Source organism: Kogia breviceps, chromosome 2, assembly GCF_026419965.1.
Source record: "Kogia breviceps isolate mKogBre1 chromosome 2, mKogBre1 haplotype 1, whole genome shotgun sequence".
Taxonomy (NCBI): Eukaryota; Metazoa; Chordata; class Mammalia; order Artiodactyla; family Physeteridae; genus Kogia; species Kogia breviceps.
The window spans coordinates 60,731,036-60,743,909 of record NC_081311.1 but is presented as its reverse complement, the minus strand read 5'-3'; the positions used below and the strand labels follow the sequence as shown (position 1 = coordinate 60,743,909).

Below are 12,874 nucleotides of genomic sequence, written 5' to 3'. Positions count from 1 at the left end.
GGCATATAATAAAAAAATTACAGAACTCCACTGCTCAAAGCCAGAAAGTTCCACATTTGTTTTCTCATATAAAAATTAACCTCTTGCCATTCTGGCAAACTACTTTTCTTTTGTAATCTAAAAAATTTAAGCCAAATAAGTCATGTTCATAACATTCAAACACTGCATGGATTTTATTACTTGGCAAACTCCATATTGCTATGGATTAAACTGCTCTGGTCAGTTAAGCTGCTAGGCCAAGGTAAGAAAAGAAATTCACAATGTCAAGACACGAGGAGTCTGATTCTATCCCATTAACTTTTTTGTCTTCTAAGTTATATTCCATAGTTTCTATTTTCATTTGAGTGGTGAGAGAAAATTTAAGGATGTCTTAATTCTTCCTATAGCGGTCTCACCATCAGAGTCATTTTCTCCTTATGTTATAGGTGAAATTTAGAACTATTGGGCAGTTGAAATGTTTCCTGTTAATAATCAGATTAATCAACAAGTACACAAAAAGTAATCTGCCTCTGGGCTTCCCTGGTGGCGCAGTGGTTGAGAGTTCTCCTGCCAATGCAGGGGACACAGGTTCATGCCCTGGTCCGGGAGGATCCCACATGCCGCAGAGCAACTGGGCCCGTGAGCCATGGCCACTGGGCCTGCGCGTCTGGAACCTGTGTTCCACAACGGGAGAGGCCACAACAGTGAGAGGCCCACGTACCACAAAAAAAAAAAAAAAAAAAAAAAAAAAGAAGTAATCTGCCTCAAACCTTCTCTGTAATCCAAGCGAATTCTTTTAGTTCAGTTCCTAGTAGCATCGTTTGGTACTCTTTGAATGCTTTCAGTGGATTCAGTTCTTGGATCAGTCCTCAGAGAAGCACTGCTGCCTCTGAGCTAGTTATTACATTTGGCCATGCTGCCAGTCAAGCATAACTAGTATAACATTTAGGGAAGTGAAACAGACATTTTAGTCCTTTTAAATTAGTGGCTATTTTCTAAAATTAGGTTACTGCTTTCATATCTAAATATAGATTTTGTTTCTTTGTTTTTACATTATAAAATATGCAAACATGATTTTTATTGCCTTGGTAAATATATACTTTACTATTTAGTCACAGGCTCCAATTTTAAAGTCTGATAACTGGAGCAAAAAAGCCCGTACATATGAACTTGAGACGATCAAATCTAGAATGTCTACTAATGTTACTCTATGATGTCATCTTTGTCTGACAGGTCCTCACTTACATGGATCTACAAAATCTCAAAACAGAGGTGGACAAATCACTAGAACCAGGCAGGGACCATAGGGCAAGTGAGAAGAACCTGCCTCAGGCTGCAGGGAACATGTGGGAAGATTTCACAAATCAGCGTTCAGTCATCTCGTGATGCAGAGCTTGTAAACAGGAGACAACTTGAAACTATCTTCATGAAAGGTTATTTTGGTACAACAGACTGAGAACAGTTATCAGCCAAAGATTACATGGGTACTGTTTCTATCTCCAGTTTCTGTCTTCTTTCAGCATAAGTTAACCATTTCACTGGACAGTAAAAATTGTACCCAAAGATGTAACAAAAGAGTAATATCCTCCAAATCACTGTTCATGTTGTCTGTTAACAATGATCAGTTCAATGATTACAGGATTCTATCAGACTATACATACACAAAAAGTAGGAAATTGTTTGATAACATTATCACTGGCTTCAGAATACTTCTGCTTGTGTTAATTTCTGGACAGGTGTACTCACTTTTACGTCATTTTTAGGAGACAGTGCTGTCAAAAATCTGAGCTATTCATCAAACAGATGAGTTGTTCCTAAAGTTTTCTCTTTAGATGTCCAATCCCATAGGCAGACAGATATGGCAGGGGTGGGTAACTAAAGGCATAAATGTTGAGCACTGGTGTAAAGTAACCTATGTAATAAACCATAATGGATTTTTTTTTTCAGATAGGACAACTCAACCTCACAACACCTGCTTGACATCAGGTTATGCTTCTTTTCTTCTCAAAGTACTTTAGTGGTCGTATTTATTTCCAAATATTAAACTCATCTTGCCGATTTTCTCCTGCAGATCTAAGAAAGGCAATTTAAAATTTATACAATATTTCTATTAGTGAGCCAGCAAGACACAACTCCATAAAATTTCAGAAACCCTGCAAATTAGTCCAGTATAAACATATCCTAAGAGCAAAGGAAGAGAACTTTGACATTCTTCCAATTTTCATGTGGACCTTTCCTGAGTGCACTCATGAATGCAGCAATGGTTTTAACTATGGCTTAAATTTATTTTTAAAATTTCACTGAATTTTAATTTTGATGATCATACTGGTTTTAGATCTTACTGTTAATCTTCAGAGTTGACCAATTCAATTGGGGTAATTTTATTATTTCGCAGTTATCTAATGCTATCATATGAAGACAGATGCTTCAAACAACCTGCATTAAATTGTATTTTTAATGCAATTAAAGAGTATTTTCTAACCTGTTTATAATCACAAACTGAAAATGTGTCATGGGCTTACCTCAGATAAATTATGATACATAAATCTCAGTAACAGAAGGCTTGTTTTATGTATATGGTATTGAATATATTAGCTTACAAATCAGAGATTTTAAATTGAACAGTCCCTAAAAAATTTCCATATATTCTAATGAATTCATACCAATTCAACTAAATGTAAGTGAAAATCTCTGTACTATTCTCACAAATCAATACCAGGAGTACATAATAACAAACCACTGGATCAAGACAGCTTGCCTTTCAAGGTTAAAGTTAAGAGTCAGAAGGAGCCTCTAACAGGTCATTTAGCCCAGCTCCCTTACTCTTTTATAGAGGAAAGAAGTTCAGAGAAGCTCAGTGACCTAAGGACATTCAGCAGTTACAGGCAGGACTACATCTCTTGAGGCAACTTAAACCAGGCTACAATGCTGATTACAACTACTTTTCTTCTCTTCTTTATCCTAAGCACCATTCATAACTTTTCTAGATCATCTTTTTTTTTTTTTTGCGGTACGCGTGCCCCTCACCACTGCGGCCTCTCCCGTTGTGGAGCACCGGCTCCGGACGCACAGGCCCACGGGCCCAGCCGCTCCAAGGCACGCGGGATCCTCCCGGACCGGGGCACGAATCCATGTCCCCTGCATCGGTAGGCGGACTCTCAACCACTGCGCCACCAGGGAAGCCCTAGATCATCTTTTAAATGATCACACTGGGATCATTTAAAAAGCCCCTGGAACTTAACAGTCATTTTTTTACTTGTTTATTTAATCATGTATAAATCTTACAAAGATGCTTGAAGTTATCTGAACACCTGTTTCTCCTTTAAACCTCAAGCAAAGAGTGCAAAACTTAGTTGAGTAAAACAAAAAGGAGAGGGTCTATGCAAGAACATTAAGACTGAAATCAAACTGGCAAGTGTTTGGAAGACAGACGTCCAGCAAGTGTGTTGAAGGCTAGGTAGAGTACCTGTTCTAATAAACACACACTGCTGAATACCCTGCAGCTCTCTCCTGTGTGGCAAAACGACAACTGCTAAATGTGGCAGGGACAGATCTGCATTCTAGGTACAGTTCCTTGTACAGAAGACCCATAGAAGAGTGCTGTCAAGAAGCATATACCCTTCCGCTCCCTCAATGATCACCACCAAATTCCTTCATAGGAGGACCTCACAGAATGTCAGGGTGTTTCCAGGGTATACTAAGATCAGGTTGAGAGATTCTGTTTGGTTTACATAGTTGATCTGAATAATTTAGGCTTGAAAGACAACTTTTCTCAAGGGTTAACTTTTGTTTTCAAATCTTGACGGCACCTTGCCTAGATGGCATCAATTAACACCTAAGGACTTCTGAAGAGAAAATTCCATTATTTCTTTTCTTTCTTGAGAGTTGTTTTTTTCCCTCCTCGTTTGGAAGGTTTGCAGTACTTTGCTTCCATCTGAGCCAGAAAATTGTCCATTTCCTTTTGCCGATCCTTTTGTCTGCTCTGTTTGAGAAGTTAAAACACAAGCTTTCAAAACACAAGATTGTCCACAGAGATAAAAGTACTTAGCAGCTGCCAGGGGCTGGTGGAAAGGGAGAATGGGGAGTGACTGCTAATGGATAAGGGGTTTCTGTTTAAGGTGATGAAAATGTTCTGGAATTAGACAGTACTGATGATTCTAAAACCAGATAAATATACTAAAAACCACTGAATTGTACAACTTAAAAGGATGACTGTATGGTACCTGAATGTCTTAAAAGAAGAAAACAAAATGCCCACAATACTGTACATACACTCCAAAGAAAATATTAGCAGTAGGAATCAGAACATGAAAGAAGTGGTGGCAACCTTCACAGACAACCTGCCAGGTTTACCTGAATGAGTGTTTTCAAGTTATCCACTCCTTCATCAAGCCCCAACTCCTTCCTGCTCATTTCTGCTTCTTTAGCCTCTTCCTGAGCCTAAAACAGAAACTCATGTGAGACGCTATGGCAATCTAGCAAATACTAAAAATACACCCTCTTTCCCCAAAGCAAATTTAAGACTCCTTCAATTTGAAGATTATATAAATTAAAAGGATAAAATTGCATAAATATGACACTCACTAAAAGGCAACATTGCAGACATCAAGCAGTAGATCCTCTGATTCCAATAAGCATTTCTGACTGTTCCCCATTTGTATTTGCTAGGGGTAAGCAGGTAATTTGGTTTCATAAACCACATGGTGACAGGAAGGAAACCAAAATGCTAGAAAAGCTAAGAAAGGTCACTTAGCCAAGGATGCCCTCAAAATGTTGCCAGGATACAGGCACCTCAGATTCCTCCTCTGGAAACCCAATTTACTACATGTGACTCATGGCAGCCTTGAGAGCAACCCCGGTTTAAAATTTCCCCTGAGTAGTTAGGATAAACACTAACAAATTCAGTTTTAACCTTTCTTTACCGGATTTCAAAGCCACCTCCTCTTGCCAAATTTTACTAGGGCACTGATTCCAAAATAGCACAAGAATACTTTGGGAAAGGTTGGTAAGTTCATTCTTTCCTTTAGGGCAACAACTAAGACTATAAGAGGCCCCAAGCCCCAGTGAATTTTCTAAGTAGCAATGAATACTATTAATACTGGGAGTTATGATACATTAGGACCCTGTTATTCCAATAAAGAGACACAGTTTCCATTGTCTACTTTCAGTCCCTGTATTCAATTTCTTTTAATACTGTATTCCCCTCTCCAAGTTTGTGGGAACCTCACTCTAAAGTATTCCAGCCTCCCGCCCCGCTCCCCCAAACTCTAGGGAAGTTTCTCAAGCTAATAGCCTATTACTGAATACCGCTGTGCTCAGTTTCACCTAAAAAATGATTACCAACTTAAGATAAACTGTCAGCTTGAATCTAGGCAGATGTAGCCTATGAGCCAAAATAATGATCTTGATACACATTCCACTTCTCTCAACTCAGCACAGGTGTCAGGTTTCTCCTGTGTCTCTTTACCTAAAAGCTGCAGACCTACCTCCACACCCACTTCAGCCATATAAAATAAAGTACCCACCAAAGAGCTACAGTCTTACACTATTTGCTCTCCATGGAGGTCCCATTATGAAAGTCAGGTTGAGGCAATGGTGCCTTTAATACCAAAAGACCAGAGGCACATATGTTTGTTACCTTGATCCACTCCCTCCCTGAACCCCAGATACCCTTAAGCTCCTTTCCCCTGTCGTCATCCTTATCCTCACCAACTCCACAGTTTAATATGGGTATAAAAGACACACAAGCCACAGTCCTTGACACTCCACAAAAGTGTACCTCAAAGTGTGTTTGGAAAGACACTGTTACCAAAATAAACTAAATCATTTGTTTAAAAAAATGTATATTCTGGGTCCAACTCAAGAATCAATCTGGCAAGAATAAAGGAATCAGAATTAACAAGACACAGTTTTAAAGTGACAGCTTCTGTCACCCTCTCCCCCATGCCTTAACCAAGTGAGAATCACTGTCTAGCCTGTGTATCTGGACTCCATTACGTTATCTCCTCAGGAATGCCTCAGCAAGGTTACAAGAATTGGCCCATATGAAGAATATTTCAGTGGTACTTTAAAATGATATTGATTATCTAAATAATCCATGCAGTAAAATCCTCTTGAGCACAACACAGTAGAAAAAAAAGGTTCTCTTAATGAGCTGATCTGCTCATTTTATTAGATGAAAACTACAAAACAAGTTAAACCTAATCTTTATTTCAACAGTCTTGTATATATTTTCATTATTGTAAATATCCTCAAATTCTTTTTGGAAGCAGTCAAGATATAAATAGCATTCAAAATCTTACCCTCCTTTTCCTTGCATACATCTTTTGCTTTGCTTCTTTGACAAAGGCATTATAGGACGGGACCTCTCTGGCATCAATGGCTTGTTGAATAATGTTCCTTATCCTGGGTTCCTCTGTGTACTGCACACACAGCACAGACTCCATGATCTGATCCATGTCACCCTTGAAGTCCAGATAGGCCTGTTTAATATCAGCCCGCTCTTCTTCTGAACCTTTGTATGTCTTCTCAAAAGCTTGAATGTCTTCTAGAGATATCTGAACAAATGAGAGACATATGCTTTGAGAATTTTATTTTAAATAAAAGAAATACTAGTAAAAAGTATATTTAGGTGTTGAAATGTTTCTCCCCAAATGTTTCTCCTCAACTCAGTTGCTTGAGTTGAAATTGTTGCAAGGAACCAAAGTTTCTATGCCAAAGATTTTCCAGAGTTCTCCCTAGTCCAACCTTTACAACTGCTAAACTACAGACCAGGAAAATTTAAGTGAAGTTTCCAAGCTAGGAAAAGTTTCAGGACTTACATCAGGATATGTAAAATAAAGCACATCTTGTAAAAAAATCAAATGCCCCTGTTTCACTACAATCACTCTACATCAACGGAAAATTAAAGACCCATTTCAGTAAGAGTGTGTGTGTGTGTGTGTGTGTATGTAGGTGCATGTGTTATGGATATACACACACGGTTCAACCTAACGGTGAGAGAAGTCTTCCCTTCTTCAAAGATCGATAAGTAGATAGGTATCTCCTGAGGAACGCCGGTGTGTATGTGTGTGTTCATTAGTATTTCGAGACCAAATAAAAATTCCTCATTCTTACACAACACAAAATGCAAGGCCTTAGAGGCATTCAATAAACGTTTGTTGGATGAATGATGGAAACAGTCACAAGGAAATCTCCAAAGTTCTTTACCTTTTTAAACAGTAATCTCCAATAGGCCTCCCAGTCCCGATCTTGGCTGAGCACATCAGAATCCTCGTCCACTGTTCCCTGCTCATCGTACACTGCTCTCTGATCTTTGTCACTCAGAACGGAATAGACCTTCCCAAGGATCTGCGGGAAAGAGCATTCAAAAATCAACCCTGCGCCTCTCACTGAAGCCGCGCCGCGAGAAATAAAGATTAGAAAACGCCAGGCCGGGTTCGGCTCACTCCACCTGGGCGGGGTCGGCGGCCAGAAGACGGAGAAAAGCCCGGACAGCCGGCGGACCGGGGTCTAGCGCACCTGGAAGCGGCGGGTGGCGTCCTCCTTGTCGCCCTCGCCCACCCGGTCCGGGTGCACCTGGAGGGACACCTTGTGATAGCCGCGTCGGACCTCGCCGTCTGAGGCCTCGCGCCGCACGCCCAACACTTGGTAAAGGTCGGCGGTGCCGAACACTTTCTCGCACAGCTCCAGAAGCCCCATGGCCGGCAGCGGTGCGGAGCGGGCGGCGACCTCAGCGAAATCAGCCTGACTCCAGGGACGCTGAGAACACAGCTGGGCGGCACCCTTTTCCCGCGCAAAAAGCTCAGGGCGCCGGCGTCACAGGAGGCGCCGGAAGGGGCGGGGCCACAACATCACACTTTACGGCGGTTGCAAAATAGGTGTGTGGCCAAGCTTGCGTCGGCCAGAATCGAGGTGGAATGTGGAGCCTGCGTCCCTGGTCTCCTCTAGCGCCGGGACCTCCTTCCACCACGCCCTCTCCTCCGCGGCCCTCCTCCCGATGCTCTGGAAATCTCGCACCTACCTTTTCACCAACGTCCTAGCTCAGTTTATGCAACAATATAAGGAACGTTCATATTAGGCTGATCCTATGCACTGTTTTCTTTTTGCTTTTTTTCAGTGAAAAACAGCGTAACATCGGCATTTGGCAATTTCACATGGTTTAAATTTAACCTGAAGATTAAACAGGGCTTCCCTGGTGGCGCAGCGGTTGAGAGTCCACCTGCCGATGCAGGGGACGCGGGTTCGTGCCCCGGTCCGGGAGGATCCCACGTGCCGCGGAGCGGCTGGGCCCGTGAGCTGTGGCCACTGAGCCTGCGCGTCCGGAGCCTGTGCTCAGCCACGGGAGAGGCCACAGCAGTGAGAGGCCCACGTACCGCCAAAAAAAAAAAAAAAAGATTAAACAGATTTGTTCTTTTCCAAAGATGATCTGACAAGGGTACATAGAGCTCTGAGGCCCAAATAATTTTGCAACCTACAGGTTGGGACCGCTGGGTAGGGACTTTCCCTTGAGCCCTGCAATTTAAAAACCCTACATTAAACAAAGACAAAATACTGGTCTTTTAAAAATTCTTTGTCTAATAGAACTTCTAGATTTGACATAACAGAATCATTTCCATTCACCTTCCAGCTCCTAAATCACCTTCCACTTTGCTGGAGATAACATGATCCAAATGCTCATCTTAATAAAAACGTAAGCTTCGGAAGCAAAAGCTTTCTCAAGTGCAGTCCTGGGTTTGAGCATGTTGGACTTGAGTGGGTAGCAAGACAGGCTGATGCAATCATTCAAGACTTGGTGAAAAATCTGGGCCTGGAAATCCAAAGCAAGGCTAGGGCTAGAGAAAACTTTGGAAATCAGGGAGAGGATGAGCTCACATAGGAAGTTTGTGTATACAGATCTTAGACAAAAGATAGACCAGGGCACAAAGTGAATATGTGAGCTGGAAGAAACTCAGTAGCTCAAAATACCCATTTCACATCAGTTCCCCTCACTGGACAATACTTTCCAGAATTACATTCTCCTCCAATTAAAGCTTTTCCAAAGACCTCAAACTCTCCAGGGTAGATTATTATTTTTTAAACTTTGAAATGGTTTTCAAAACATTTCTCTTTCCTAGATCCAAGATCAAACCCAGGTAAAGTCAGTTGCTTTCTGCCTGCTATGCCTTTAAAGTCGCCCCAAAGTAAGTGGAAGCAAACCAGTGACAACCCTGGGAGAGCCTTGATGACCTCAGATTTTGAGATGGCTGGTAACTGTTCTCAGAATATAAAACCCAGAGCATAAAATAGTTTGGTACATTGATAGGGCTATAGAATCTCCTCTATAAATCTCCTATGTTTTAGTTTTATGTCAGATTATGAAATCTGTATTATCCAATATGCACTAAAACCATCTAATCCTGCTGCGCTTCTGGTGGAACAGATTATGTGCTATTTTGGGTTTTGGGGGACACAGTCACCTGTATTACCAAATCATGATGCCTAAACCTGATTGTCACTGACTTTTTAATGGATTTTTGTAAAGCCCCTCATCTTAGCTCGTTCCCCCCACTACAGACAATACGACATGTTGGAAAGGGCTCTCCAGGTAGAAACATTGGGGTCTGACTCTTAGCTCTGCCCAATATTAAAACTATGTGGCCTTGGGCAAGTTTCTACTGCTGAACCTCAGCTTCTGCTTCTATAAACGAGATAATCCTACCTAATTTCATGATGTTTTATAATTCTCACAAATAATCTTGCAAGGAAAAGGCCTAAAATGTATGTGGGTAATTTACAATATTGTCTTTCTTTCAGTTATTCCTAAAAAGTAGGCTGTTAGAGCCTAAAAGCTCATAACAAACCTACCTTTGTAAATCTGAAGTTTTGCATTGACAAGACAATGTAAATCTGCAATTACAAAAACAGTAAGTGAAGTAACTGTGTTCCTGAGCTGGTGGGATGACCATAAATGATTAAAGTAGGAATTAGTTGGATAGGACACAGACATGCTGGTTGGGGACTTTGAAACACAGGGAAGTCCTGGAAGGTGGCAGGCTGTAAAGTTGTCCAAGAGACCCAGAGTCCAACCCACCCCACAGCCACTGTCTTTCCCCAGATGAAGGCTGAAAAAGCTAATTAGTACCTATACCCAGCTTTATGTCAGTCAAAAACAAACCTCCCCTTGGGCCCTGTTCAGGTCAGGCCAGAATATCATGGATGACTTAAAAAATTCCATTTATTGACCTCTAAATATAATAAAACTAAGAGATCTGCACAAATATTTTAAGAGGACTTCGACCTTGTTCCCACTGCTATGATCACTGAAGTCAGTTTGCTTTTGTTTCTGTAGCCTCTGTATCTGTTTTCTGAGCCGCTAAGAGGACTTCTCGTGCCCGTTTCCGTCGCAGCCTCTCAGCATTTGTGATCATCATCGGATGCAGAGGGAAAAAGCCAGAAAGACCTAAAAGTAACAGGATTTTCATTCATTATAACAATACAAGTTAATGTTTCCCTGGGAACTCAGCAACACTGAACTGAGGTCTAACAGAGACCTAATCTAGAACATAGATTCAAATCAAGTTCCTCACTCAACAAAATGTTTTACCTGTTCCCCCAACTCACTTCCTTCCGTTTACTGCAAGGTCACAATGGATGTTGTCTACTTCCTAACACTATTCTCCTTACTTGGAAAAAAAAAAAAATAAGAACTGACAGATAGCCATTCAAGACACACCATTCCGGGCTTCCCTGGTGGCGCAGTGGTTAAGAGTCTGCCTGCCAATGCAGAGGACATGGGTTCATACCCCGGCCCAGGAAGATCCCACATGCCACGGAGCGGCTAGGCCCGTGAGCCATGGCCGCTGAGCCTGCGCTCCACAACGGGAGAGGCCACGACAGTGAGAGGCCCACATACCGCAAAAAAAAAAAAAAAAAAAAAAGACACACCATTCCCATTCTTTAGCATAAAATTTCAGTTATCCAAAAAGTCTCATAAAGGAGTCTACAAAAGGAATCTCCAGATTCAAAATGGCAATCAGATCAATTTCAGTTCTCACTCCAGTCCTGATTAGCCTGGAGATAATGAAAATCGTTCTTAATTTCCATCATCTTCGAGCTGATTTCAATTTTAAATCCCCTCAGAGAGGTAAGGCTAGAGCTGAGTTACCCAGAAGCTTTTCCACAGGCTTAGAGAGGTGGGCTCCACAGCCAATCCAATGCCGGATCCGGTCCAGGTTGAGAGCAACGAGTTTCTCTCCATGACTGTTGGGCAGTGGATCATAGGAGCCCAGCTGCTCCACGAAACGGCCATCCCTGGGACACTTGTTGTGAGCAGCCACGATGCGATAGAAAGGCCGGTTGGTACAGCCACCCAGGGAAAGGCGGATGGTTAAGTGGCCTCCATGGTAGGCCTTGCAGAGCAGAGTACCTGTAGACAAATAAGTGGTTAAGACACAAGAATCGAGGGCACAAAACCGACAAAATGAGATAGATGAAATAAGCCCCCTTCCTGCACTGAAAGGTCCTTACTTCCAACCAATTCTTGTCAATCTGACTTAGATACCGTTTCTTTGTGAAACTCCTCTTATGCACTCCAGCCATCCCCCAACGCACTCAACACTGGCTCTGGACCATGTCGGAGTCCAGCTGCCTCATCTATAAAATGAATGCCGTTTATCTCATAGGGTTTCCGCGAAAACTTAAAAACAAAACAAGAAAACCACTGAGGAGAGGATCAAACGTGTGCAGTTTCAGGTACGGGTTGCCTCTAGCTCGTCTACGAGAGCGCAGCTCCACCCAGTCCCGCACGCCCCCTAACCCCGTGACCGCCCTTAAGGTCTCCCGGGGTCTCACTCACTGAGCTGGACCATAGCGCAGCCGGCAGGCGCCGGGGCCTGTGCACCAGTTGCGACGCCTCGGAGCTTCTGGCCTCTCGCGCGGATCCACTCAACTGCCTCGGTGGCGCGGAGGACGGCCGGGAAAGCTCAGCGTTGAGGAACGGCCAGCCTCCACCCTCCGCGACCCCAGGCCGGAAGCCTCAGTGCCGGAAGCGAACGGCCCACTCGCCCCGCCTCTTCCGCTTTCCGCCCCTACACCTTCACTTCCCGTAACGTAACACAGTAGAACCTAACGTACCTCAGCTGCCGCAAAGAAGGGGTGCTACAGGTTGGGGCCGGAGTAAGTGCGAGCAGAGCCCTGTGGGATCTCCCGGACCTCAGTGGCCTTTGGGTTCCTGCCAGAGGGAGGAGTATTGGACAGTCCTGGGAGCGGCTAAGAAGTGCTAAAGTGCTCCACAAATCCATCCTTCCAGCAAACTTTTTCCGAGCACCAGTCAGGGCCAGGGCGAGGTGCCGAGAACGCAAAGATGCGCTGTCCCTGCCCCCAGGAAGCTTGACAGTCTGGTAGGGGAGATGGTGAGGTTACACCAGAGTAACTAGGGGTGGTCAGTACACAGTCCTGGAGTGAGCGGAAGAGAAGGTGAACCTGATAATTCCTTTGTGCCTCAGGAAGACTTCATAAAGGAGGTAGCGTTAGGACTGAGAGTAGAAGGACTATAAATGAATGTAGAGTTGATTTTATCCATCTGTGTTTACTAATATGCCTCTCACCTTCCCTTCTGTTCTCCCACCTCCCTCCTATTCTCTCAATGGCCTCCTTTAAAAAATAAAGGAGGGGGGCTTCCCTGGTGGCGCAGTGGTTGAGAATCCGCCTGCCGATGTAGGGGACACGGGTTCGTGCCCCGGTCTGGGAGGATCCCACATGCCGCGGAGTGGCTGGGCCCGTGAGCCATGGCCGCTGAGCCTGCGCGTCCAGAGCCTGTGCTCCGCAATGGGAGAGGCCACAACAGTGAGAGGCCCGCGTACCCCCCCCCAAAAACACACACACACACACACACACACACACACACACACACACA

General features: G+C 43.5%; 3 protein-coding genes across 4 annotated transcripts in view; 1 reads left to right on the top strand and 2 right to left on the bottom strand.

Moving 5' to 3' along the window:
• FAM149B1 (family with sequence similarity 149 member B1) overlaps window positions 1–2,459 on the top strand; it is a 52,983-nt gene extending 50,524 nt beyond the window's left edge. Inside the window, exon 14 of one of the 2 annotated variants that reach the window (XM_059054206.2) lies at window positions 1,213–2,459. In XM_059054206.2, the coding sequence (XP_058910189.1) occupies window positions 1,213–1,286 (74 nt within the window). In that variant the 3' untranslated portion in view covers window positions 1,287–2,459. The remainder of the gene's footprint in view (window positions 1–1,212) is intronic. The other variant, XM_059054208.2, reaches the window with a different exon arrangement.
• Window positions 150–7,793, bottom strand: DNAJC9 (DnaJ heat shock protein family (Hsp40) member C9). Its single transcript, XM_059054257.2, has 6 exons — window positions 7,501–7,793; window positions 7,189–7,329; window positions 6,282–6,536; window positions 4,333–4,419; window positions 3,208–3,961; window positions 150–519 (listed from the first exon to the last, which is right to left on the bottom strand). The coding sequence occupies exons 1-5, from the start codon at window positions 7,678–7,680 to the stop codon at window positions 3,842–3,844; spliced, it is 783 nt and encodes a 260-aa protein (XP_058910240.1). The 5' UTR covers window positions 7,681–7,793; the 3' UTR covers window positions 150–519; window positions 3,208–3,841.
• A 2,384-nt stretch (window positions 7,794–10,177) lies between these two features.
• On the bottom strand, window positions 10,178–12,021 carry MRPS16 (mitochondrial ribosomal protein S16). Its single transcript, XM_059054266.2, has 3 exons — window positions 11,816–12,021; window positions 11,126–11,386; window positions 10,178–10,420 (listed from the first exon to the last, which is right to left on the bottom strand). The coding sequence occupies exons 1-3, from the start codon at window positions 11,826–11,828 to the stop codon at window positions 10,287–10,289; spliced, it is 408 nt and encodes a 135-aa protein (XP_058910249.1). The 5' UTR covers window positions 11,829–12,021; the 3' UTR covers window positions 10,178–10,286.
• Window positions 12,022–12,874: the final 853 nt, after the last annotated feature.

Excerpts from the sequence above, each read along its gene's own strand:
- DNAJC9 (XM_059054257.2), bottom strand. The coding sequence starts at position 7,680 with ATGGGGCTTCTGGAGCTGTGCGAGAAAGTGTTCGGCACCGCCGACCTT. Across the intron at positions 4,420-6,281 it reads TGTATGCAAGGAAAAGGAGG|GCTCAGGAAGAGGCTAAAGA; the intron begins GTAAGATTTTGA and ends TTTCTGTTTTAG. Across the intron at positions 3,962-4,332 it reads ACTTGAAAACACTCATTCAG|AGCAGACAAAAGGATCGGCA; the intron begins GTAAACCTGGCA and ends CTTCTCAAACAG.
- MRPS16 (XM_059054266.2), bottom strand. Across the intron at positions 10,421-11,125 it reads GCCTGTGGAAAAGCTTCTGG|GTCTTTCTGGCTTTTTCCCT; the intron begins GTAACTCAGCTC and ends TGTTACTTTTAG.